At 29.9% G+C, this 27136-nt stretch overlaps 3 protein-coding genes and 1 long non-coding RNA gene across 7 annotated transcripts; 1 reads left to right on the forward strand and 3 right to left on the reverse strand.

Annotated features, from left to right (window-relative positions):
• Window positions 1–1050: 1050 nt before the first annotated feature.
• On the reverse strand, window positions 1051–6364 carry LOC103852289 (amino acid permease 6). Of its 2 annotated transcripts, XM_009129200.3 has the most exons (6): window positions 6120–6364; window positions 5535–5768; window positions 3703–3796; window positions 3046–3260; window positions 2819–2964; window positions 1051–1952 (listed from the first exon to the last, which is right to left on the reverse strand). In XM_009129200.3, exons 1-6 carry the CDS (start codon window positions 6217–6219, stop codon window positions 1296–1298), a joined length of 1446 nt encoding a protein of 481 aa, XP_009127448.1. In that variant the 5' UTR covers window positions 6220–6364; the 3' UTR covers window positions 1051–1295. The 2 variants fall into 2 exon arrangements, with proteins under 2 accessions (XP_009127448.1, XP_033140580.1); XM_033284689.1 differs by lacking the exon at window positions 5535–5768 and having other exon boundaries at window positions 6120–6303.
• A 1052-nt stretch (window positions 6365–7416) lies between these two features.
• Window positions 7417–9457, forward strand: LOC103852290. The gene is made up of 2 exons (XR_629884.3): window positions 7417–9000; window positions 9142–9457. It is a non-coding gene; the product is annotated as an uncharacterized LOC103852290 (long non-coding RNA).
• Window positions 9458–16637: 7180 nt separating this feature from the next.
• Window positions 16638–23190, reverse strand: LOC103852291 (NDR1/HIN1-like protein 6). The gene is made up of 2 exons (XM_009129201.3): window positions 21609–23190; window positions 16638–21366 (listed from the first exon to the last, which is right to left on the reverse strand). The coding sequence occupies exons 1-2, from the start codon at window positions 22057–22059 to the stop codon at window positions 21071–21073; spliced, it is 747 nt and encodes a 248-aa protein (XP_009127449.1). The 5' UTR covers window positions 22060–23190; the 3' UTR covers window positions 16638–21070.
• Window positions 23191–23434: 244 nt separating this feature from the next.
• LOC103852294 (sm-like protein LSM8) lies at window positions 23435–25603 on the reverse strand. 3 transcript variants are annotated; one of them, XM_009129204.3, is made up of 7 exons: window positions 25439–25525; window positions 25261–25272; window positions 25100–25154; window positions 24967–25007; window positions 24795–24869; window positions 23859–23911; window positions 23435–23771 (listed from the first exon to the last, which is right to left on the reverse strand). In XM_009129204.3, the coding sequence occupies exons 3-7, from the start codon at window positions 25134–25136 to the stop codon at window positions 23681–23683; spliced, it is 297 nt and encodes a 98-aa protein (XP_009127452.1). In that variant the 5' UTR covers window positions 25137–25154; window positions 25261–25272; window positions 25439–25525; the 3' UTR covers window positions 23435–23680. The 3 variants fall into 3 exon arrangements, with proteins under 3 accessions (XP_009127452.1, XP_009127451.1, XP_009127450.1); XM_009129203.3 differs by having other exon boundaries at window positions 25239–25272; window positions 25439–25517; XM_009129202.2 differs by lacking the exon at window positions 25261–25272 and having other exon boundaries at window positions 25439–25603.
• Window positions 25604–27136: the final 1533 nt, after the last annotated feature.

Here is a 27136-nt window from a genome sequence, read left to right on the forward strand (position 1 = left end):
CACTAAATTTCTATTAACTTTTACCAATAATGCTTTAGCTTTATTTTTAAAACTACATCAAAAAAATTAAAGCAAAATTTTTCTTATGTATTTTAAGCAAAAAATCTAAATCATTGTTTTATATGCTGTAGCAACTGTAAAATGAAGAAACTATCTATAATATCTAATAAATTAGATAATCATAATAAAAATATTTATAAGTATTTTTATTTAATTATAGGTGTTTCCAAAATTATTGAAATATTTTAAATACCATAAAATATTATTTACATATCACATTTTAAATAACAATAAGCTTTGATAATTTATAATAATCATTAATATAAATTATTCTAGTTGATAAAAAATAATTATTTTATATATACATTACATATTTGACTTTGAAATATCTACAGCATATAGCTTACAGCTACAACAAATTTAACTACAACAAAAGTCTTTGCAAAAATATTTACAATAACAACTTTACAGCTATAACCAACTTACCAACACCTAAACTTTTACAGCTAAATTTTTACAGCCACAGTCGAACCACTCATCATCGTTATCTTTTATAGGCTAAAGTGCTTTTTTTGTTTTCTAAACTTTATTTGTATAAGTCCACAAAGATAAAAAGAGAAAGAAAAAAAAAACCTTTAAAAAAATGTTTTCCCTCTTTTCCACCAAGTCACACACTCTTTTGCACGCCATGCTTTACATTTTGCTATAAGCCTATAACTCAGCCATTCCATTAGAATAAGAGAAATAAAACATTATTGGTGTCTGCTGCACCTTTAACAAATATCCGCTCCGTTTCACCAGTTTTCATCATCATTGTTCAAGATTGGAGTGACTCCCCTCCATCTTGAGGGGACAGATTAAAGAAATAACAATTATACTGAGTAATTACAATTTGATGTTCAGTCTCTCTAATATTATTTTTGATACAACCTCTATAGATATTTTAATTTATCATTAATATTTCAATCTCTGTAGTTACTCTAGTTATTTTCTTTACTTTGTATATAAATGTGTTTTACGTACATTGAATAAGATATGAGAGCAATACAATTCTTCAAACCTATCTCATCACATTATCATACTTCTCATAATACAAAAAGAAACTGAGGTACCAAGGACAAAGAAAAGAAAGAGGGACTTATTGATGATAGATTTGTTTCAGACAAGCAAATATAGGTTCAACATTTCGTAATGAAACAAGAACACAAATATATTACAAACGAACATACACTATTATTGGAGAAAAGAGAGTGCAAGGGAGTTGTGTTCTTGAAGAAATTAGACAAAACACAGTTCTACTCGGGAGCCTGGAAAGGCTTGAAATCCTTAAGACTTTGTATGAGTCCTTGCACGGATCCAGCAGCAGCAACGAGGGAGACGAGGAAACAAGCCCAGCTCAAGATTTTCAGCCATGTCCAAGTGAAAGAAAATTTCTTCATCTTTTTCTGAGCAATATGCATCTCAATGGGAAAGTAAACAGTCAAAGGCCAAAAGGAAGCTGCTCCAATAAGACCCAAGAAATCGTTGAAGAAAGGGAAGATCATTGCCACAACAGCCGTAACTACAACATATGAAGTCCTCCAAACCAATCTAAACAAGCTGATACCAAAATCACCACCGCAAGGGACGTTCATTTTGTACTCTCCTGTAATAAACTTGTTATCTGGCCAACGTTTTGCACTCTGGCTCTCTACAAATTGGAAGATTGGCTGGCAAAAGACCTGATAGGCCCCAACTAGATGCACAGCGATGCAGACATTCGCAAAGTCGATTAGCCAGAAGGGCTCATAAAAACCAAAACCGGTTAGGAAATTTCCAGGCGCATTATTGCCAAAGGCAGCATAACCCACACACCCGCATAACATGTAAAAGAAGGTCGTTGTGGATACACCCACAAGGCTTGCTCTTTTCATGGCTTTGTTTTCTGATGGTGGACTTGCTTTTAAGGTGTCCTGCCATGGTTTAGAGATGAACAGTTGTACATACTTTAGTAGTGGTAGATCAAAACACACACAAAATGTAGTTCACTAAATCGTTTACAATTATCTGAAATGACAATACGTAATTGGTGACTTTAATGTTATTTAGTCATAAATATAAAAGTATAAAATTAACTAAGTCAAGAGTCATTTTTGATTAATTATTTTTTGTTAGTTTTGTTTTTTTCCAATAAAATTCTACAATCCATATTTTTAGATTTTTTTTTTACTTTTAAAATGAAATACATTAATTAAAGTTAGAATATTAATCTTTTGTATACAAAAGAAGCCAAAACATCAGTTGTAAACCGTACTCAAAGTTAAATCATTTTATAAGTATTTATTTATTGAATAAAAGCCTACTAGTTAGACTCTGGTTTCCTCTCATGTTTTACTACAAATAATAATTCAACTGAAGTGGCCTTTACTTTGTCACAAACCGACACACGTTTAAATTTTTTTTGGCTCTCTCTTATCGCGGTCTCTAAAACTCAGCTCTAAACATAATCCTTCCATTTCAGAAGTGTCAGTTTATGGCTAATTTTGTTTTAAACTGAGTTTAGTTTTAGAGTTGCCAATACAAAGTTTTAACATAAGTTTCAACTTTCAATTATAACCATATTTTCCGTTATATTAAATTATAAAAATATGTAGTATATTCAGGTCTGAGTATATTATTATTTTTTCCAAAGATACCATTTGTATTAGCTGAAACATTTAATAAGGGTTATAGTGAAAAACTAATACTCCTTTCTTAACAGGTGTGCGAGATGTTTAAAAAACATTTTAAATTAAACTGGTGAGTACAAAATAGCAGTACGTTAAAGGTGACTACTTGCCTGTATCTCAATAAGTACGGTTGAGTAGGCATAAGCAAATGCGATATCTCCAACCGCTTGGAATGTTCTCCATACTTTATCAGAACCAGTAACATCAACTCCGACCGTAACTCCTGTCAGGGCCGTCCTTGCGTGCACACCGCCACCTTTGTTTATTCTTCAAAACCATTAGGACTCACTTTTAAAAGAAGAAATTATTATAAGGATAAGAACGTATATTTATTTACCGGCCACTTTGGCGATGGAGAGACCGACACCAATGGAGGCGTAAGAAAAGGACATTACGGCCGCTAGAATGGAGAGCCAAGAGAGATTGTGGAAATTTGGGATTTGGCTAAGTACAATTTGGATGCATGCGAATATGATCATGAAGGGAGTGTTTGAAGTGGAACATTTCACATTATGTCCATTCTTGTGGAAACAATTCGACCTCTTCACTGCCCTGTTTTCATGAATTCTTAATTTTGTCATTTTAATTTTTTTCTTTCTTTCGTACTTTAAAACCCATTCCTTAATAATTATAAATATATAAAGTTCCAGACAAAAAAAAAATTGATAAATTTAGAATACAAAATCTCAACGATCCTACGAGATCTAACTTTTCACTTTGAAAATTTGAGCTCCTTTCGACTCCCACACTCAATAGAATTTAAATTTATATTACTCTGTACATATCAAATAACTTGTGACAAAGAAAAACTTTTGTAGATATTATATATCATATCTCTTACCTATCATAGCATCTGTTCTTTAAAAGGTAAAATTAATAATTATAAAAAAGAGTTAGTCACCTGTCCTAACATAATAAACGTGGGTGAAAATAGGTGAAAAAGGAGAGCCTGCTATTATTGACTATCATTCTGAAAGAAAGAATGAAAGCTTACACCATGCTAATCGACGCTGTGATTGTGTAGCCGATTGTTATTCCAATCAGATTCCCGTATTGAGCCAATCCACATAACATCACTTTTCTTCCTCCTATTTTTTCCATAGCATCAATAAACCTATATAAGTTATTTTCTTCTATATATAAATCATCGTTTTTGAGTTAAACAGTGAAGAAACTGTCTAAATAAGTCAAGTTGACGTTTTTTTTGACAAAGAGTTGAAAAAAAAAAGACATTTTCCAAGATATACTATTCGGGTATTGGATTTGTAGGAGATGCCGATCTTATCCACCTTTAATTCTTATAGTTTTGATTACTACTCTTTTTCTTTTCGTTTTAGTTAGTTCTTAGATCTTCCATCAGACCATCACTTAACCATACTTTCCTTTTTTCTTGTTTTTTCTGTGAAAAGTGTTAAAGCTAAGAAAGAAAAAGGAAAGTATAAATATTGAGCATTGTGGATGGGAGAGTATCATTACAAGTGGGATGGGGACAACGAGAAGACTCAATAGACGATGTTGAAAGATCACATCGGATGGGAGTACTAAACATGTCAATTTCAAGACATACTTTCACATGATGTTTAATACAAAACATATATATATATATATCTATATATATATATATATATATAAATATAATATAAAACCCACACACACACACACACACACACATATATATATATATATGTTGAATAGATTTTGAATGGATATAAGTAAACTGTGTCTACTAAAATACATTATTTCGTCTCAGAATTTGTTTTCTTATTTTGAAAAGCGTTATTATATTATATAGGATAGTTAAAAAAAAAAACAAAATACAGATAGTAAACATATTATTAGCAGCACGAATAAGGGGAATTTTTAAAATTTAAAAATAAAATGTTAAAAAGGTAAGTGACATGTGAAAGTTTCGCATAGTTGTGTTTAGAAAAACCGTAATGTACTATCTGACTTTGAAAATTCAAATCTTTGGCAACTCATCCATATTTAAGAAACGATAAAAACATATATTATTTTATTACAAAGACATTTGAATATATGTCAAATATTAATATGACACGTGATAGGTTTTCAGAGCTTGTTTTAAGAAAAAAAGGTCTTATTGCAAGATTATACAAATAGTGTTTAAGATTATCTTCCTTCGCATATCTTCTTAATTTAGGAAATAATAAGCAAATAAGAAAATAGGAGTAAAAAGTAATTTAAAATTTTAAGAAGATTATCGCCCTAAAGCCCGGAATTTTCAATGAAATAAAAAATCTAAATTGCTTATAAAGATTGAAAACAACTGTCCTAAAACAAGGTTACACGTCACAGAATCTGAAAACTCATATTTAAAAACTAATTTATATGAAATTTTAAATTTTGTTCATTTGTCAAGAAAAAAATACATTTACAGCGGAATAGTAACTGTGGATTAATTGCTATAGATTTTAAATAAGTAAATTATTTATAAATTGTACATTTTAAATATAATTACTTTATTATGTTATAATACATATACAATATATGTTGAAATACAACCTTTTAATATAGGAAGACCGACTCTGAGCTAAAAATGTATAAAATGTAACTTTACTGATCATTCGGTGAATTATAAAAAAAGTCGAGACCAATTTATAAGTGATAAGAAACTTTTTGAAACAAAATTATATGGGTTGGGGAAAGAGTTCAGAATAAATAGCATAATGAATTATTAGTATTGTTGTTAATAAAAAATAATTATTAGTATATAGCTGAAATTTTATATCTGAAGGATGTCTAAATATACTTCGCGATTACAACATAAAATAATAAATAAGAAAATAAGATAGTTGAGAAAAGGACCTAAGTAAGAGCGGACAACTTCCATGTAGGTATAGTTTCGTTTTCCGGTGACAGGATCTGGGGAACGATAACAGTCGGCAAGCATGGTTGATGTAAAGTATGTTATGAAGGAAAAAGCCATAAGTACGGCGGGTCCTGCCACCCATCCGAGCTGTGCAATTGCCCACGCCAGTGACAACACTCCTGACCCTATCACCGCTGTTATTATATGGGCGCTCCCCGTCATCCAAGTCCCTATATGTTCAAATCAGCATACAAACCTCTACTTAAACTAATCAACACAGGTTCTCCTTTTAAACGGATATTTATTCAACGTGTAAACGTTAAAACTGCAAACAAAACAAAATGTTCATGTGTATTTTGCGCTTTCTTCCGTAATTAACAAAAATAGTGTAACGTGATAAATTTTATAGTCTCCTTAGGGGAAAAATCTTATCCTAGCATGCCAACACCGAAGCAAAGAAAAAACTGAGACTTATATGCACACATATACTTGCCCTTTTCATATGCACACAGCACAAATATGTGTTTATGTTGTATGTATCATGGCATATATATAAAAATAAAAATATAACACGGAGTAACCTGTTCTTTTCTGGCGTCCATCATCGTCAAAGTTTTTGTTCATATCGCCACTCTTGTGATCGGTGAAGCTTTGTTCAATGAACATGCTCTTTTTCTCCATAGATAGATTGCCTTTCTGCTATTATGTTGAAATAGGAAGAAGAGGCAAAGGTAGTTTTTTATATGAAGTGTGAAGGACTCTACTCTTCCCACTTAAATAGACAAAGCACATTTCACGCCTAATCACTTTCCGTTTCATGTATATAGAAATTCCTCTTTTCTTTTACTTTATTAACTAGGATAAGATCCGCGCCTTGCGCGGGATAAACATTATATATATAAATTATTTTATATATTATATGCTTATAACATATTATGAAATAATAAATATATATTGAATAATTAAAAAGTCATTATCTACTACTTATATAATTAAATTAGTGCAAACATATAAATAAATTTTATAAATTGAAAAAATATTTTTTCTATTTGATATGATATATAATTAAAGTTAAAATGATAGTAACATATATGGTATATTTTAATATTAATATTTATGAAATGATGCTTTTTGCTCATATTTTTTTTATTATTTGTATTTGTTATAGCAAAAAATCTAAATTAGTGATAACAAAATTTTCACTGTGGGATTAATGGTTTATGTAATTGATAATATTTTAAAAAATTAAGTTGTCAATATTTTTTCAAATTTTTTATCAAAAAAATGTTCAAAGTAAATTTCAAATTAAGATATTTATATATTTTTATATGGCATATAGTTTAATGAGTATTTGTACTCCCTACATACAACTTCCCCTTTATTTGCACTCCATACTCTATTTCCCTTCAATTTTTTCCCCCTATTACTACCATTTTCTCTCAATTCAATGGTATCCCACTCTTTTTAGTATATTGAGCTAATTTTCTCTAGTTTAATTTAAAATGATACATATATTTATATATCTTTTATTTTTGATACTTATTAAATGAGACTTTCAACTTATATTATTTTTAATTATTTGTATCATGTTATAACAAAAGTTTTAAATCATTGATCACAACATTTGAATGTGAAACTTTTAACAGTTTTAGTAATTTATACTCGTTTTTAAAAATTCAAAATATAATATATAAATAATTTTTTAAATTTTTATTATATAGTTACTATGATTTTTTAATTTATTTTAATAGCTTAAAATTAAATAAATATAATTATAATACACACTGATTTTTATCAAATCTTTATTATTCAAAATCATTAATTGTCATATATACTTTAGCCACATTAGGCAATTCTGTAATTTTATTTAAGAAAATAACGAAGCACATTTAATAGTGTATTTATTGTGGTTTAATAAAAAGCTTATTATATATTTAGATGAACCAACCTATTTCTTTAAGGATTCTAAGAATCATTTTAATGATGACATGTGGTTACAAAAAAATGTTGCAATGCTTTTCAAATAATATATAGGGGATTGTCTTCATCTGTAGTTGATATATATTTTATTTTGTGCCACGATTCTATGAGATCCATTAATGTTGAATGGATTGCTTGGATCGACTATTTTTTGTTAACAAATGAGATATGCTTAGTCTGTTTGACTCAATCGTTTAATTTAACAATGGTTACTGTAGGGGTTTGTGTTGATTTTAATTTACCAAATCACAAATTAAATTATCATTTTCTGTGTGCTGGGTGGGAGAATAATTATTGACACACACTATCGGTGGCTCTCCTATGTAGTTTCATGCATCTTTGGTTTCAAGGTCCACCACTTCCACATTTTCTTGAAGCATTCATTTGATAATAATGATGTATTTTTCTTAAGAATCAATTCAAAATTTCACAATTCCTTTAATCCTCTCTCAGTACCAATAACATTAATGTCTTATGAATCTATTTGCAATTGGTCCAAGTTTTAGGATCTTTTGAATAAGAAAAACTTTGTTTATACAACGACAAGAGAGTGTGCCAATTACAAAAGGGACTTTAGTGCGCAAAATTAATATCGTTCATAGAATTTTGCTTTTGATTTTTCAACGAAACTTGGAACCAATCACGGGTTTCCTTTGTATATTCCTTTTCAACCAATCTGATGATAGTTGACTTTTCCAAAAGTCTGTTAGTAGTTTTTTCTTTCCATTACATTACGCATAGGGAAATTTGATGCTATAACCTAAAAATTTATAATTCACAAAGTAAATATAGCAAACTGATGACTATGATATAATACATATTATTGATAGGGTGCACGAAATATCCTTTTTATAAACGCTTGTCTACTCTCATCTGATACAATTATCAAACAGAATGAAAAATAAAGCAGAGGCATAAAGAAGAGGCACGAGATTTAAAACAAAAAAAAATTGATGGGTTCAAGGAAAATGGTTTATAACATTTTTTTAGTAGCTTGAGTTTGTGTGATCTTGGTAAAGTTACAATCGCTTTTTGAAGGACTGAGAAATTTGATCGTCGGTGTCAGAAAAAATGAAAACGATGATAAACAGTTACCATTTAGTGTACTATTCTATTTTATCATGAAAAATAGAATATAATTTTTTTTCACAGTAAGTAATTATAATTTATAAGTTATGTATTATTCTATTTTATTACGAAAACATAGAATAAATATATGATTTCACACTAATAGAATATGTGTTACTTTTTCTTCTTCTCCTTCCTTTATTCTTTTTCATCTAATTTGAGACTTTTTTATCCGTTAAAAACAATAAATTTCCGGTAAAAAATAGATAAACATTTTTGTACCAATTCTTGCATACACTATAGTATACTATTCTATTTTATGATGATATTATAGAATGTTAAAACCTCCTCCTCATCTTCTCCTCCCTCTCCTCCTTTGCTGCGAACAACGACCTCCTCTGCTCTTATCTTATTGTAACACCTCCTCCTCCTATTTTTATGTATTAATTTTGCTGTTATTCTACTTATAACACCGACATCACCACTACCATCAGCCTCCTCTTTTTCGCCTCAATTGTTTGACCCAATAACACGATCTGTGGAAAATCCCAACAGGCCGAGAACATTAGCGGAGGAACGACTTCTCGCGAGTTCTAGGAGAATGAAGCCGAGATTGACAGAGGAGGTTGAGATGATCGATATCTCCCGGTGGGAATAGGCCATAAAGGAAAGAGGGAGAGGGGAGATGAGGACATTCCTAATCCTAGAGTGAGTACACACTACCTACGACTTCGACCTCGAACTTTGTTCTCTAATTCTCAATACTTAGCCCTTAATTTTAGTTCTTGTAACCCAATCTATTTGCTCACTGTATTTAATATACCTTTATTAATATATTTAAAGTCTATTTATTGTTGACTGGAATCTGATTGCATCCTTGTGTTCTAAAGATATTATTTTCCACATTATTTATTCCCTAATTTTTACAAAATAATCACTACCAAATTCCTAGTGTGGTTTTAGGATCCACGGCAATCACTTCTATCCATAACTTCATCACCACTATCGCTACCGGTTGTTCATCATAGCCACCATATTCTCCTTCACTACTGTCGCCACTAGTCGTTTCCTAACCTCCTCCAACCGTCTTATCTTCTTCTTCACCACGTGCCACCACATCCTCACCTCATCTCACCATTATATATACTATTTTTATGAGGATTTTCTCTCATAAACTTTTAAGTGTCCTATAAACAACAGCTGTAAATTTCTTCTAATTTTTCTATCTATTGTGATATCATGAAAATAACGTTAACAAATCTCAAGCAGTTTATTCTATACTGTAGAAACAAATGTAAAATAGAAACAATATGGTGTACAAGTTGTTGTAGTCGCGTGACAACTTACTCCTCATTCTTTCTATTTCATTATAGAACCATAGAAAATAAAATAAATTCACGTTAAGTTTTTTAATATATATTTCTGTGAACTAGTTGTTTGTATAATTTATTTGATATACTATTATATTTTATAATTTTCTATATAGAATGTATGTTGAAATTTAAAAGAAGCGTTATTACAACGACCACTCGCGAACAAGATCAAAAATATCATTTTTATATAGATTTCACATCCCACCATGTGATCATTACATGGCTATTCTCTTTATTTCTTCTTTCAGTATTTACATTCAATAAATTAACCCTTACGCATTATCCTGATTTTTTATTATCAAATATAACACAAAAGGTGGAATCACTTCGGTTCGGTCTGACTTGGTTTAAATACAGTGGTTGCATATTCGGGTACGAAAGAGTGCAATCACAGGAATGGACATTCGGTTATCCAATCGATTTCGGTTGGGGTCAATTCAGATTTGAATTTTTTTGGGAGAACAAATTTCGTCTCATTCAGATATTATAAAATTTTGTTTCAGTGTTGGTTCGGTTTATTCGGGGTCAGTTAGGGTATATTAGCACATTGAAAACCCGGTTGAACCGGTTTTAAGTTCAGGTTCGGTTCTAATTCGAGTTTCAGTTATCCATGTATTTATTTGTGACTCAGAAATACACATTTAAGTTCACAAACTTAAAAAATGTAAACAGTTTACATTAACAAAGGTTTGATGTTATGATTAAGAAGTGGTTGTTAAGAAGAGAGAAACATGAACAAAAGTTAAAATGAACAAATAACAACTCTATTAACATAGAATATTATTTAAATTTAAAACAGTTTTGAAGTAAACTGAATTATATATTAAATGCAATTGTCAAAATATTAATTCTTAATATTCGACTAATTTTCAAAAATATACATTAAAATATAAATACAAATATGAAATTATCCTTAAAATAACTTGTAAATTACTTCCAATGCCACCAAAAAACTACATTATCTTAATTTTTAGTATTTATTGTCTTTCGCAATAAAAGTAACCATAAACAAACTTAAATTGATCTTTAAACTAATTAATGTTAATCGACAAATTTATAAAGGTACTTAAACTGATTTCCTAACATAGCTAAATTGATTTCCGAACGACACAATTTGTCATTTTAATATAACTTTAGCGTTTTATAGTCATTCATATAGATATAACAAAAATCTGTCTTATTAAATTAGAATTACAAATATGAACTTACTCTTAAAATAAATTATTAATTACACTCAAATGCCACTGAGAAACTACATTATCCTAATTTTTATGGATTATCTTTGTGCAATTAAAGTAACCATAAACATACTTAAATTATTTTCAAACAAATTAATTTTAATCCACACACCCGATAAAATTTATAAAGTTACCTAAATTAATTTCTGAACATACCTAGATTGATTTATGAACGATCAAATTTACCATTTTATATAATTTAAGCATTTTCTAGTCATTCATATAGTACTCTCTCCGTTTCATAATATAATTTTTTTACTTGAATACACAACAATTAAAAAATTTGCCTTTTTAAAGGATAATATTATTAATAATATAACTTGAAAATAAGTTAACCAATCATAAATAATGCACTAAAATGTTATTGGTTAACCTACTTTCAATAAAGTTAAAGTACTTTCAAACTATCAAAACATCTTATATTTTGAAACATCAAAATTTCTCTAAAACATCTTATATTATGGAACGGAGGGAGTATATAACTAAAATATAAATGAATATGTAAATATATTTTTTACGTATATTTTCGTATAAGTAATAGCTTAATTCAAATTCAGTATGATAATATTGAAGAGTATAAAATATATAGCACCAAATTTAAATAATATATATATATATATATATATATATAATCATACATTAAATTTTGATCCATAAAAAATGAAAACATATTCGTATGGATACATTCTAAAAAAATGTAGGTGGTATAGTTGATGGTTCACAAATAAATAAATTCCTCAATGTAAACTATAAAATTATTAGATTTAGAAATGTCATATTAAACAATTATTTAATATGGATAAATTTTAAAAATATATATTACTATTTATATAAAAAAACATTTATTTATAAAAAAATGAAAATAAACACCCACGCGGATCAAGTTCTAGTTTCATATTATGTTTTTGGATTTGCTTTCTAGTTTCTATCATTTCTGATCAAAACAAAGGGAAAAAAACTTGTGATTTAGTAAGTACTCAGTATATATATGGAAGGTGTTAATTACGCGAAGAAAAGTATAGCTATAGAATGTTGAATGACGCAGAGAAAACGAGATTGGTGGGTTTGGGGGCATTTAATCTTCCCCAGCAGATCATCCGCTGATGAATAGAGTTTTGGATTTAGATATTATGGAAGGAGTGTCTCGTCCCGAAGCTTCCTGGCTTTCAGAGGAGAATTCAAGCTCTTCCGAGGTATGATTTTCTCCAGACTGGAACAGCAAGTGTTTAGTTGTAAGCAATCTGACTTGGTATTAGTAAACATTATTCGCACTTGAAAAGAAAATATGTATCTATTGTTTGATTTTCTTATTATTTTTCCTTGACAATTAAAATGAGAAAAGTTAATAAGCTTTCAGCTAGAGAATTTTGAATGTAAAACCAACAAAACCCTTGGGGATTCAAACTTCATCGAGAGGATCTATTTTCTTGTGTAATAAAATCAAAATACAAAGGGATTCAACGACGAGAGAGTGTATCAAATGCTTTGGCGAGGGCATACAAACAAGTTCTAGTTTCTTCTCAACTAGAGCTTTCTGTTTTCTGTTTTTTGCTTAGACATCTTAAAGGAATGACTAGAATTATATGACAGAACATGAATATGAGTAAGAAAAATTAAAAATAGAGTTGAGATATTTTCTTCATGATGAAGTAAGGCACCATTCATAGCTGTTCCTATACTTGTACTCCCAAGGTTCTTAAGAATCAGATGAGACTTGATAAGCAAATCATTCTCCTAATCACACCTCAGTCTACCTTCTTGCAGAGGCGTGCTCACCCTTATAACAAAGAGGCAACCGCCTTAGGCCCCTCATTTTCAACTGAAATTTAAGGCCCCAATTTTATAAAATTCATTAGGTTATGGACTTATGAGAATGATTAACTTATGTTTTATGTATTTATGGAGTTAAGTCGTTTTATGTATAATTGTATAACTTTTTTCTACCATAATTTTCAAACCAAAAAAAATATTCTTAAACTCTTTTCTAATCATTTTATTACCTCCATTCATATTATATGTATTTCAGTTCTTAACTTATTGTTATTAAACTCAATAATAATTATTATAGTATAACATCCAAATTCTAATGAATTTATAAGTATGCTCAAACAAATCTGAAAATTCGTAATAAAACAAACAATGCATGGTATGGTGTTTAATAAACTTTCTTTTTTGGATCAAAGTTAATAAACTTTATGTTCTAGTATTTAAACATCTAGAAGATCAGAAATAAGCTTATTCTTGCTTTAAGATGAATCTTTACTGCTCCTAATTCAGCTTAAAAAATATTTTCTAGAAAATATATATTAGAAAAGTATATTCTTGCCTCAGGCCCCTCAAAGCTTAAGCACGGCTCTGCCTTCTTGTTCTCACACAATGCACTGCAACAATTGAAAACAAAAACTGATAACACACTATAAAAAAAGTAACTTATTACCTGCACGCCTTTGACTTGCATTTGTTGAATAAACTCTGTAAACACCTGTTGCAAAAAAAAAAAAACAACTTTTTGAAACACACGAACTATACTCCAGAACTTTCAAAGTTTGATATAATCTTCACAGAAATACCCATTCAGATATTTCCAAACTTACTCACAGCTAATAACCCTAGAATTTTCAAGATAAATCCATCATGTTTAGTATAGTACCAAAACCATACAAATTGCGAAGCTTTTTAATAAAACAATAAAAATCATCTATATATTAATCCTGAAGCATTGACTAAATGACAGCTTTGAAGAGCAAGTTTACGTGTCAAATTGGAAGCGCTTCTCAGTATTCTTTTTTAATTGGACTGACTTTATTAAGATTGTTAAAAGATTGACATTAAATGGACCATTCAATATTTTACTATATATCATCAACTTAGAATATGAAAATAAATAAATATTAAACCCTTTCCTTTGATGTTTGCTCATTTAATGTATTCCTACAAATATTAAGGAAAGGAAGAGTGAAAAATGAAGATGAAGACAAATGGATTCCTACAAATTTTACATATTTGTATGTACAACTAGGGTTGGCCCGTAGTAGGGCGGGATATACTTTCCTTGTGCTCTATGTTAGTATTTTTGTATGATTTTTATTGTTTGTGTTTTAGGTTTGCATCTGCAAGAGATGTGTATGATAATAATTTTTGTCACTTAAAAAGTTTTAATTGAGAGATTATATGTGATAAGATATATTTTGCTTGTTTACAATAGTTGTTTCTATATGAAAGAGTTGTGGCTTCGTTATGTTGTGAGGGCTTCAAATGGTGTTCATGTTGTTTCTTTTTACAAAAATTTGATCTCATATTCGGTTCGTTGTTTGTGGTTTGTAAAGGAGAACCTATACATATATTTCCTTTTATACATATGCTTTAAATTATTAAGTTATACAATGCGAAAATAGATTATTTATTATAATAAAAATTACTTAAAATAGGTAGGTAAAAGAAAACCTCTACAATTTGTAACTTTTATAAATAAATAAAAATAATAATTAGGGTTTCAAAATAAATGATACTGATTAATTTTAAATTTTGATTTGACATTGAATTTATTATAAATTTTTTTTACTTAGCTATATCTTATTAGTAAATAACTATTTTTTATTTTATTAAATAAAAAAAACTATTTATTTTATTTATTAGATATTATAAATTAATTTAAAATAATTACTTTATATAAAAATATTTAAAAATTACTCTACATTTAGATTGAATAACATTTAATGAATAGAAGTTCTAAATTTAGTACAAATATATTAATATAACTAAATTTATTAATTCTGTTAGTTTAGATAAATTATAATGTATTTTTAGCGATGTACAATGTTAAAGGATTTTTGTATTCTTTTTATATTATTCACATGTACGTAATTTTTAGAAACGATAAAAATATTTTATATTTATTTTAAATTAATTTTAATATATATTTAAATTATTAAAAATGATAAGATAAGATAGGATAAGATAATACGATATCTATATACATTCTATGTGTTATCGAAATTATCTTCTTCCTATGATGTTAAAATATTAAATATATGTATTAATATAACCTGATTTATAAATTTTATTTTCTAAAATTTTGTTAAAATTTCATTCATGATTTTCAAAATTAATTTTCTTGTATTCAATTGACAAAAAGTATCTTGTGTTCACAATGTACCATTCGATATAAAATTATCAGATATATTTTGTGTTCAAAATGTACCATTTAATAAATATTTATGGAATAATTATATAAAATTGTATTAAAATAGTTGGTTAGATGTTAATTAAACAAAAGTTATGGAAGATTTTATAATTCTCTAAATAATTTGCTGACATGTCGGTTTTTCCATCATCTATTAGAAATAATTGTGTACTCATTGTTCAATGTTTCAAACGAATCTTCAGTTTCAAACATATTACACCACATTCAAAAAAAGTTTCAAACCCACGTTGTACTAAGGAAAATTGCCACAAATACCACATTTATAATACCACTTTTCATGTTTACACTAATCACTTTTACCCTCACTTTTAATGAAAGGTAAAATACACTTATACCCTTAAGGTTAACTAATCTAGACTTAGGGTTTAGAGTTGAGGGGTGGAGTAGGGTTTTTGGAATAGAAAATTTAGGATTCTAATAAATATATAAATAAATACTTAAAAATATATAAAAAAATTAAAAAATAGTTTCAAACATAATTTTCGATTTTCAAAAAAAAATTTGAAAAAAAAAATAAAAAAAATTATAAACAAAATTATAAAAAAGTTCAAAATTGAAAAAGTATAATTCGAAAACATAAAAAAAATTATTTTTTTATTTTTTTATTTTTTATTTTTACTTAAATAATGATTTATTATGTATATAAATAACAAAGATATAATAGTCTTTTGCCACTTAATGAAAAATGTATTTTTGAAAATGTTCTTGTAGTGGTGGTAAAAATGAAAAGTGGTAAAGATGTAATTTACCCGTGTAATTTATTGATCAAAGATGATCAAAGGCTGGTATAGCACTTTACCGGGATTCGAGGGTCTACTGGGGGCAAGGAATGTAAGGGCATGCCTCTCTCCCTGCATTCGGAGATAGAGGCTTTGATTTGGGCAATGGAATGTATGAGGAATTTAAGACAGGTCCAGGTTACGTTTGCAACGGATTGTTCTCAATTGGTGAAGATGGTTTCGGAACCAGAAGAATGGCCAGCATTTGAAAGCTATTTGGAAGATATCAAACTCCTCAAAGGAAGCTTCCTCAACTCAGACATCGTCCATGTACCTCGGACGGCGAATCTTCGGGCGGATAGCTTAGCACGTAGTGCACGCAAGCAACTGTCCTTTGTCGTTCACATGGATGCGGAGTTACCAATATGGTTTACAGAGTCAACATGAATCTGTAAATTTCTTGCTGTCAAAAAAAAAAAAAAAAAGATGATCACATCACATGTTTACAACAATAACAGAGAAGAGTAAACAACTTGCACTAAAAGTCTTAAACAAACACATATTGAACTCAAGTTGAATTAAATACAAAAAGGAACCAAAATACACTCAGCTATTTCACGTGGAGTAGATGTACGTGTTTCAAGTGCTACTTTCAGTTCCCGCAAATTTACAGAAACAACTATTGCATTGCACACGGTCATCTTCTTTTTGGATAAAAGAATGCCCATACTTTTGCTCTATGAGAAATTAATTACCTTGGTTTTGTTGGAAGAACAGAGCTTGTTGGTCTTTCAGTTTTTTTTCTTCTATTTCCAGAAAGAGAAGGTTCTGAAGCTACTTCTCCTTGAATCTCATCGTTAAGCATTGTTTTGATTATAAGAAGATCCATCTGCAAAAACGAAAACAGGCACAATCAGTTATTTATAAACACTTAAATCACTGAAAAACTTAATCTCTTATCTATAAAGAGTCTTTGTGCATATATATAGGACAGACTTTAGAGAGAAAAAAAAAATAGAAAAAAAATTAACGCGATGGAATATAAAACATATAAGCATGATCCGGGTCACGAAAGATCAAAGCGTCCATCTAAAACATGATCATCTTGGATAGAGAAATATTTTCATAGTGATTTAGGGGAGGAAATCAGTCAACAGAGGAAGCCAATTAAGGTCTGTCTCTAAGAATCATCTGGTAACTTGGAGCAGTCAGACTGCAACGACCCAAAGAAAACTTCATGAAAAGTGAAAGCCAAAAGGTTTCCAAAGAAGAAGTATGATATGTAACGTACGTTTCCTGAGGCTGTAAGCAAGCTAAAGTGGAAATAATTCACTGGTGAGAACGTGGATGGAGCTGAAGAGGAAACCAATCGGCTTCGGTGCAACATTAGAACGATGTCTTGATGATGGAAGATAAGCGACTGCATCGACAGAATTTTTTGGAAAAGCCGATAGCTTTATGCCTCGTGAAATGGAGCTCAAAATCTCTGATAGAAACCTGACTTGTGAGGATTAGGAAGTTTGTGGTAGATGGAGCGATTAGAGAAGTATGATAAGAGATATAGAGAAGATGGTTTGGAGAGGAGGAATAGGTACCTATTTATAGTCTTAGCTAGACTGACTCGCCGATGGATGATCGCATTCAAGGCTAGATTGTGGGTGTTTGAATTAATGAGGATTAAACACGACGAACAAATATCTGGGTGCGTTAATCAGATGAAGATCAAAAGCAGCCTTAAAACAAAGAGGAGAGACGAAGAAGCTTCTTCGCGTAATTAGAATTAGGGTTAGAGACGCACCCTGTTTCTTCCGGCCGCTTACAACATAAAAAAAAACTAAAGCCCAAAACCCTTTGAGAAAGGCTCGCCCCTCACAGATTGCTTAACAACTAAAGAGCACATCACGTCCTGGATCCATAACGACTAAAGCCAACAATACCTCTGAATAAATGATGCGCTTCGTTTCATACAAAATGGACGTGTGTCAGGGAGTGAGTTTCCACGTGGATAACCTAGAAGTGAGACCAACAATTTTTTATATATATAGATGTTACAGAATAGTTTAAAATTATATTACGTTTTTATAAACGTAAAATTAGCTAAACAAAAAATTAACCTCAATTTTTAAACAACTACCACCATCAAATTAGTAAAATAAAAACAACAAAAAACATTATTTAATACTTTGTGTCATGTCTATGCTTTATTGAATTATACATAGAAAAAAATATGCAAATACATAATTGATTTTAAATTGCAAACATATCATTATTTTAGGTATTTCATTCCGCGCAAAGTGCAGGTTATCACCTAGTATATATTAAAAAAACGAGGATTTAAGCATCAAATTCATGTTCAAGTTAACTATTCATTTCGTGCACCAAGACATCACGAGAAACTAGCTTAGAGTACTCGAAGGGGAAATGGAGGTTTAGAGACAGATTTGAGATGCTCAAGATGGCTTTCATGGATTTGATTTGGATTTGGGATTTAGGTTTAAACTTAGCTTTTCTTTTATTTCTTTTTTTCTTAAACAAACTTAGCTTTTCTTTTATTTATCTTTTCTTTTTCAACTGCTTTTCTTTTCTTTTTGTTTTAAAATAGTATCCTCCTATCTAGTTTCTTCTATCCGGGTTTATGCCTTGTTCGTTTTGTATCCAGGTCTAAATCTAGATGCTAATATTCAAATTTCTTCGTTTGGAAATTTATAATATTACCATCAAAACGCACCATCTAAATGCAATATTTATAATATCTATTGTATCTAAATATTTGAGATGCAAAAATATGAAGTTTGAATGATATAATTGCATTTCAAAATCCAAAAAAGTCTAAGCAACTTTACAAATATAAAAATTAATTAAATTAGTTATTGTGATTTTTATATAATATTATTATTTGGCAAATCACATTTTTCGCCGAAACAAAAAAATCATATTTTCCCTGTCAAAACCAAAAACTAGATTTTCCGTCAAAATCATAAAGTTGTATTTTCTCGCCAAAACGTAAAAATATGTTTTTCCCTAAACCCTAAAATCACATTGTTCTGTAAAACATAAAATCACATTTTCTCGCTAAACTTTTAAAATATATTTTCCAGTCAAAACCCGAAAATCGCAATTTTCTATCAAAACTGGAAAATCGCAGTTTCCCATCAAACCTAAATGTGTGTTTTTCGTCATATTTTGTTTTGTCAAAACCGCAAATGTGTGTTTTCCGTCAAAATCAAATTTTTCATCAAATCCTGCAAAATTGTGTTTTCCGCAAAAAGTAAAATTAATTTTAGATATATTATTTTAATATTATAATTAATAAGTACATTACTAAGAATAAATACTATGCATTTTTAGTCTTTTTAACTAATAGTATTCAAATGCTATTATAAAATCAAAAACTAACAACTTAGCATATAACAATCCTCTTGCTTCTGCCTCCAAACTCGTTCCAACTCCATTAATTACAATGTCATGCAACTGTCTATACTAACATGAAATTTGATTTATATTCTATTTGTTACAAACTATAGGATATACTATATTACTTCACAACCAGTGTTCATCTTCTCTGATACGCTACATGTTTATAAATGTTATCTTCCTTCATGATCTCCACTGCTTCTTCTTTGTATTCTTCTTTTTCTTATTCTTAACAATGATTTGCTTTAGATTTTGTATAACTGAAACAAACTTTTTCTATGCTCATCTTTGGCGTCATACTCCGATGAACTTTTCGCTAATTCTTAAATGTGACACCACTGATCAAACATTCGTGAATCAAAGCGTTTGGGTGTGAGAAACATGACCAAGGTATTTCCATCCGTTTTACTTGTAATATATAACATACCCTACTATGTGCTCCTCATGTGTATTTGGTGAATCATAATTTTTTGTGTTATAAATGTAGGAACCATAGAGAAACTGATGTGTAAAAATAATAAGAACATAATTCTAAATTACAACACCGAAATAAACTGATAAAGAAGAATTGCATAGTCGAGATGATAAATTTGTTTCCTTAAATCTTTAAACACCATATAGTACGACGGTTTTATAGTGCTCATATTCCCATGATACAATTGCAGTGTTTCTATCTTCCAACACCAAAGATAGAATCTATCAAACCTTTTTATGTGTTGTAACCTCATACACAGATTAAAAGAATATCATATGGAGGATTTGATATGAGTTGACAACTTAATTTTTTCAGAATGAAAAGAGGGTGCCTTTTTTATAGTCCATATGGTCAACAAGAACCATAAAGTGGAGATTTGAAAATTGATTCTCACATTAATTATTTTGAAAAATATTAAAACACATATTACAAGGAAATCATAACTGATTTTTTGTATGCTTAATTGTCTATAATAATGATATTAATATCATAAACTAAAATTAATATTATTTTTACTTTGTCAACAAAATTTAAAGTAGAATTTGTAACAAAAGAATAATCTTTTGACGAGTATGTCCATTTACCAAATTCTGAAACTCAAAATTCGGGTTCGGTCCAATATCTCTTTTTTATATTACAATGTGTGACATCTTAGAAATGTCATTTTAAACTTTACAAGTAACCCACTTTAAACTTACATTTCTCATTCAACCATCTTCGATTTTTATATGTGGTTACACTAGTTTATAGCCGGTTATTCCGATGAACGTGTTCGCTCAGAAACTTATCGAAAAATGATCTTAAACCATTTTGTCAAAAACGAGTTCCATAAAGTGTGATTCCCCTCCTTTAATCTATTTTTTTTTCTTGTTTCATGAAGATTGATTTTCTACGTTTCCTAGAAAGCAATTATTCGTAACAAAAACCAGTAATTTGTATAACAAGGGTCTGACACAAGAGTGTAGCTTAAAAGGAGAGTTTAATGAAAATATGAATTACAAAAAATGAAAACACAATACAATACCTTACCAAATGACAAATCGAATACCTAAGAAACAGAATTATAGCCTGAGCCTAAACTTGCAGCTACTACTTTGAATCTTAATAACATTATTTGCAGCCAAACTATCCACAAATACACCACATCGAACCAGGAATCTCACCTCCATCAGCTTCAACTTCCCGAATTTGATTCGAACCGGCTGGTCAACTCTTAATCTCAATGGTATATTCCCGGTTGTTTGTTGCTGCTCTTCTAATGTTGACATTATACCCGTTGCATCCTGAGATTGGCCAGACATTTGTACGTCTATAACTGTGGTATTTTCATGTCCCTGATAGAATTTTGGCAACGATCCTACAAACGAAACAGACAAAATGGATAAATCAGTTTGTATATTTCTTTAAAACATTAAATCGTTTGTATAAAGTTTTGAAACCAAAAAAAAAGAGAAAAGTTTTGAAACCATCCAAGTGCCAAACCAACCCAAAGGAAAGCGAACCGGAACGAACCGGATTATACTGATATTTTGAAATTTTGAAGAGGAAGCAACGTAATCTAAAATATATTAAACCGGAATAAACCAAATGCGCACTTACCCTCGCTGAGTTTGGTTTCGTTGTACCACACGGTAATCTCGCTCCCATCTTCATAGTAAATCCCGATCTTCTCGTTCGGATTCTTAGCGGTTATAGTCACGTTAAAAGCCGTGGACAAACTCGAGTCTTGGTTAAGTGCAAACTGGGTGAGCTGCAGCCGGTCAATAGAGTAATCCGGTAGCTTCGGTTTAAGTACAAGGTAGAGTATACCAATCGTCGCGCCTACTGCAACAACAAGGAGAAAGAGAAGGCAGAGTGTGTAACACACGCACCTGCAGCAACAGCTTCTTCCTCTCTTCCTCGGCGGAGCCAACGGTGCGTATGTGGACCGTTGGGTCAATGTTCTTTTGGACGGGTCTCCTTGTTCTGATCTAGAGGCAGCACGTGGTACCAGAGGAGCCGATGGTCGCGCTGATGAGGCGTCCGGATGTATTTTCGGGTGACGAGACATTTTGGAGAATTCTTGATCACACAAATACGAAGAACAGTTGTGTTTGTAGATCTTGTTTAGGGGTTAGGGTAATATAAGGAAGGAGATGTGACTTTGAAATATGGGGATTTAAGGTCAACACGGTAAGAGTATTTCAATGGAAAGACAATCTTTTAAGATTTTATTTAGTTACAAGTTTATATTATAACCTATTTTGTTCGAAAGGAAATGAATCTATGGTTTTTGTCTACCTATATAATTTTATGTTTCCATACAATATCTCACACGTGTTTATGAATTTGTTTTTGTGTTTCAGATAGCGGCCATATATGGGATTTAATTTGAACTCATAAAAAATATCTAAGTTTTAGTAGGGTAGGTAGCAAATATTTTATGTAATTTATATATGTGAACTTGCAATAGATGGCAAAAAATATGACTATTTAGGGAAGCAACCATACCTTATCACACAATTTAATTAAACTTTATCTATTTGATATCATTCCTTTCTAAATGATGTTTTTTTCTTTCCTTTTGATATTTTCTCTTTAGTCTTTTACTCTTTATCTCTTAAATCTTTTCTTCTAATCTTTTTTTTTTCTTCGTCTTATCTCTTCTCAAATACTTCTTTTTTTTAAATTTCCTTTACTTGTTTCTAAACTGTAAAAAAAAATTGAACACATGTACACATCAAATCAATATTTTCAGAATAGCACATAATTTTAAACTAGAAATAAAATTGAGCACGTTTTCGATTATGTTGATGTCTCGAGTTTTATTTTGTTGATGCTAGTGACGATATATTGTGGTTGCCTAGCATCATTATAAAATAATAATTTATGGATACTTTGATTCGGAGGTATACAAATAAAGTCAAAATACATTTGTTGACCTAATCTCCTTAGACTTTAGGGATCAGTGTTCTCATGCATTCCGTCATGGCTCAATTTTTTATATATCTTCTTAAAATGCAACTGGATTTTGTTTTCATTAAATTACAATTCGCAACATATTCGACATAAACAACTATTAATGATTTTTTTTTGTGTGTGTTGACGTATTATATTTATATATCATCGTCGGAACGTTAAACAAACCTTTCTATAAGACTATTTTCTGTTCTTTAAGTGGTCTTTTTCGCATTTGAGAAATGATAACTGATACTCCTGTTTCAAATAGTTGAATTTTAAATTTTTCAAAACCGATTAAAAATTTTCTAACTTTTATTCAGTTTATTATAAGTAAAGTTAATTAAACTAATAAAAAAATTATACTCCAAAATATAAATAGTAACCAACATCAAATTATGCATAAAAAGTTGAAAAAAAATCACTTAAAATAAAAAACAAAAAATTTTTTTTTTTTTATCAACACAAAAAATATTCTAAAACATCACTTAAAAATGAAATGAAGAGAGTAGTAAATTTCCTCATAAGTTTTGTATTCGCTTACAGGATTGGAATCAAAAGCTTACTAAAACATGATTAATAAATAAAAGATCATAACACTAGAATATCGCAAAAGAAAGCTTGCGTTTGCGGTTTGGGATACACAAAACAGATAGATAGCAAGACAAACTAATTCAAATTGTTCACAATCTTGTCTTTGTTCAGGCTTTGTCGTACATCATTACTATTTTCAATCAATGCACGACGGGTTTCAAAGGATGAGCTCTTAGTTTCGAAAAGTCCAGACTAGCATCGAGCTCTTCGTCTAGCTCCCCAATAACACCTCTGATCAAACATAACAATTGTAGCGTTAGATAATCAATCAATCAATCGATGATGGGTCAACAAGAAAATGTGAGGATGAGATTTTACATGTTGTCGCCTCTGATAATGTACAAACCCAACACAAGTTGTTGTACTCCTTCCTGGTATATCAAGACACGTAAAACACCAACACATCAAAAAATGAAAACCAAAGTAAGATGTCTCAATGCTCAATCATTAACTTAGAAGTGACTTTGTTAATGTTTGAAACCATACACCTTTTTTCCTAACATGGTTTAGACAGAAACAACACGGAATGGAAAGATGTATCTCCTAGTATCCATCATTTTGATAAAAGCATCTCTTGATGCAAACAAGGAAACAGACACAAAGCAAAGCCTTTAAGCCTCTTCAAGAAAACAAAAGGAAGTGTTCATTCATATATACACACTGTGGATAAAGATTTGACTTACCTAGACTAGGTAAAGCTTGTCAAAAATGAACTCCCAATATTTTCCAATCAATTATGACATTGATTAATAGCATTAAATCGGTTTCTGTGCAAGCTCCATTTCAACACATATTGTAGCTGCCCACACTTATCTAATTTTATGTCCTTCCATTCAGACAAAGTATTGCAGGAACCAGCCTATCTTAAATGTACATTCCTTAATATTCTGTTGAAAAGATGGCAGTACAGCAAATAAATCAAGCAATGTGCATTATTGGAAAAGACGTACGACCAACTAATGACATAATATCAGACAAAGAAAGGTGCTCTGACAAGTAACAAAGGTTAAAACTAGAATCCAAGTGAGCTTGCCCCTCTATCTTTCCAGTCTTATCAGTTCACTACTCAAAGAATTTGGAGCGCTAACACATCACAGAAACGTGACGAAAATGACTCCATGGCTAGACCACTCAAGAAGAATAGCCATCAGGTCATAGACCGGCTAATAATAGTAGAGAATAGTGTTTGCACCCATTTGATTGTGTGATAAGGGGAAAAAGTTCAGATGAAATACTCAAAAAAGAGAAGCTTACCTTTGTGGAAAAGACGCGTTCATGAGATTCATCCAGAATTATATTAGTCGCCTGGTCAAAACCTTTGAGAACTCCCTGATAATTTTTTTAACAGAAAAAACAAGTTCTCTTTGCTAAGTTATTTGCTTTTGAAATCAATAAAACAAAAAGAAGTTAATAATAATAACATTACCACAATGTTGCGTCCATCGTTTGTAATAACCGAAATGATCTCTGCAACACAACCCAAAAGATGAGATTTTCAGACAACCCATGGGACAGAACATCAAGAGTGGTGATTAGTGAGAAGAAAAAAGACAACTTACGATCGACAAGAGACTCAAGTCCAGTAGTTGTTGCCATGCGAACAGTTGAAAAGACCTGAAAGGGATACTTAAATGTTTCAGCGAGAAATTCATCGAACAGTTGGTGGGCATTACGGATCTCAACAGAATCTATAGCAACCCAGATATGAACTTTCTGTTACGTTTACGTGAACCTAGAATTACAAGAAAAACAAAAGATACTTCCATCTTAATTCGACCCAAATCGAGAAAAAATTCACGAAGGTAAACGAATATAAAAATTGGATATGGCTCCTGGAATTATCAAATCAAATAGGAGGGCTTTAATGGATTCATGAAATCGAGAGAGAAAGACTCTACCTTTGCTGCTTCCGAATGTAAACCCCTTTTGCTTCTGAGTGTTAAAGCCCTAAACCCCAAATCCCCTCCCCCCTCGTCACTGTTTTCTGAAAACTCGGGCGTCTTTTGCTTTGTGTTTTTGAACCCAAACCAGCAACCAAACCGGAAAAATTCTGGATCATGGATCAATATGGTTTGACCGGGTTTAATTTAGTTCAACCAAATTCAATTTTATGATATAAGTAATATATATATTATTTATAAAAAGATCATATCAAATAAAATGTTTCAATAACCAAAATATTTTAAAATCATCAAAACACAACTGAAAATGTAATACAAGTTATAAAATAAGTTCAAATATAGAATTTATACAAAAACATATTTAAACTTCATTTTTCAAGTCACCATCACTCTAAGTCTTCTTTAACTTCGAAACAAATCATGTAAACTAAGTTTTTATTTTCTAGTGTAATGAGAAACAAGAATAAGTACAATGCTTTGCTTTTTATACAAATTTAGAATTTCATGAATGTTAATGCTTAAATTATTAAAATCGTTAGCACAAATGAATGTGTAATAATATTTAAACAAAGTGAGAAGTAGACATAAACAATACTTTGACGTGAAGATTTATGATTGTGAATTTTGTGATTTGTGAGTTACAGAGCCGACAAAATAAAAAAAATTACGGCATTGTTTTATTAATTTTTTACAACTTTATTTTTAATTTTGAAAAAAAAAACAAGAAAAGTTAATTATTTTGTTAACAAATTAATGGTTCACATATGAACCCTGGTTTGGCCGGTTCATTGGTCCCCGGTTTCTGAATTTTTAACGATTTAATATGGATTTTTAACCGGTTCAACTTTAACTGGGTTTTGCTATTAATCCAACACAAACTGGTCTTCGGTTCGTGGTTTAACCCAATCTAACCGCCGGCCCGGTTTTAAAAACACTGCTTTAGATATGATCAAGTTAAACAACTCAAATCATTTTAAATAAAACATGTTAAATTTTTTTAATTCTCACCAATATTTAGAACAAACCTAAAATTAGTTTTTTTTCCAAAATAGCATAAAAGAAATAAAAAATTGACCAAATAAGGTTTCATTAAAAGATAAAAGACAATATTATACATATTTTATAGATATATAAATATTAATAAACATTTAAATAAATAGTAAAGAAATTTACCTTTTAATTTTCGTAAAACGTTTTTTTTCAATTCTAAATTTTTGATTTTTTCTAATTTCTTTTTAAAATTTTCTTTTTTTGGAAATTTTGTTTTAAATATTTTAAATATTTTTTTATTTTTTAAAAAGTCCTAAACTGCACCTCCAAAACTCCAATCCTTACATCTAAACTTTAAAATCTAAATTAATTAACTCTAGAAATATTGATGTTTTTTACCTTTTTAATTAAATATTTTTAACTACTTTAACCTTTTATGTTCTGTATTTATAATAAATAAATATATATATTTATGTAAATATGTTCGTTTCTCTCATGTGATGCCACGTCATCAAGTCGTGCGTTATGGGAGTGACATGTGTCCCATTTTATATTTGGGGCCAAAATATAACAAAAGGCTGAATAAATGAATGCAGTCAGGTGTAATTGAACCCAACACCTCCAGCACTGGTAATTTCTCTTAGAACCACTAGACTAAAATCACTTTTTATAAATATGTGGCCGCGAAAATACTTATTATCGTGT

This window comes from Brassica rapa, chromosome A02 (genome assembly GCF_000309985.2).
Source record: "Brassica rapa cultivar Chiifu-401-42 chromosome A02, CAAS_Brap_v3.01, whole genome shotgun sequence".
In the NCBI taxonomy this organism is placed as follows: domain Eukaryota; kingdom Viridiplantae; phylum Streptophyta; class Magnoliopsida; order Brassicales; family Brassicaceae; genus Brassica; species Brassica rapa.

Bases quoted from the DNA above. Each gene is read 5' to 3' on its own strand.
- LOC103852294 (XM_009129202.2), bottom strand. From the start codon at position 25,136: ATGGCAACAACTACTGGACTTGAGTCTCTTGTCGATC. The intron at 25,008-25,099 runs GTAAGTTGTCTT...GTTGTGTTGCAG, and splicing joins ACTTGAGTCTCTTGTCGATC to AGATCATTTCGGTTATTACA. The intron at 23,772-23,858 runs GTAAAATCTCAT...ATGTTTGATCAG, and splicing joins ATTATCAGAGGCGACAACAT to AGGTGTTATTGGGGAGCTAG.
- LOC103852291 (XM_009129201.3), bottom strand. From the start codon at position 22,059: ATGTCTCGTCACCCGAAAATACATCCGGACGCCTCATCAGCGCGACCA. The intron at 21,367-21,608 runs GTAAGTGCGCAT...TTTCGTTTGTAG, and splicing joins CGAAACCAAACTCAGCGAGG to GATCGTTGCCAAAATTCTAT.
- LOC103852289 (XM_009129200.3), bottom strand. From the start codon at position 6,219: ATGGAGAAAAAGAGCATGTTCATTGAACAAAGCTTCACCGATCACAAG. The intron at 5,769-6,119 runs GTTACTCCGTGT...TTGAACATATAG, and splicing joins TGGACGCCAGAAAAGAACAG to GGACTTGGATGACGGGGAGC. The intron at 2,965-3,045 runs GTAAATAAATAT...GAATAAACAAAG, and splicing joins CTCCATCGCCAAAGTGGCCG to GTGGCGGTGTGCACGCAAGG.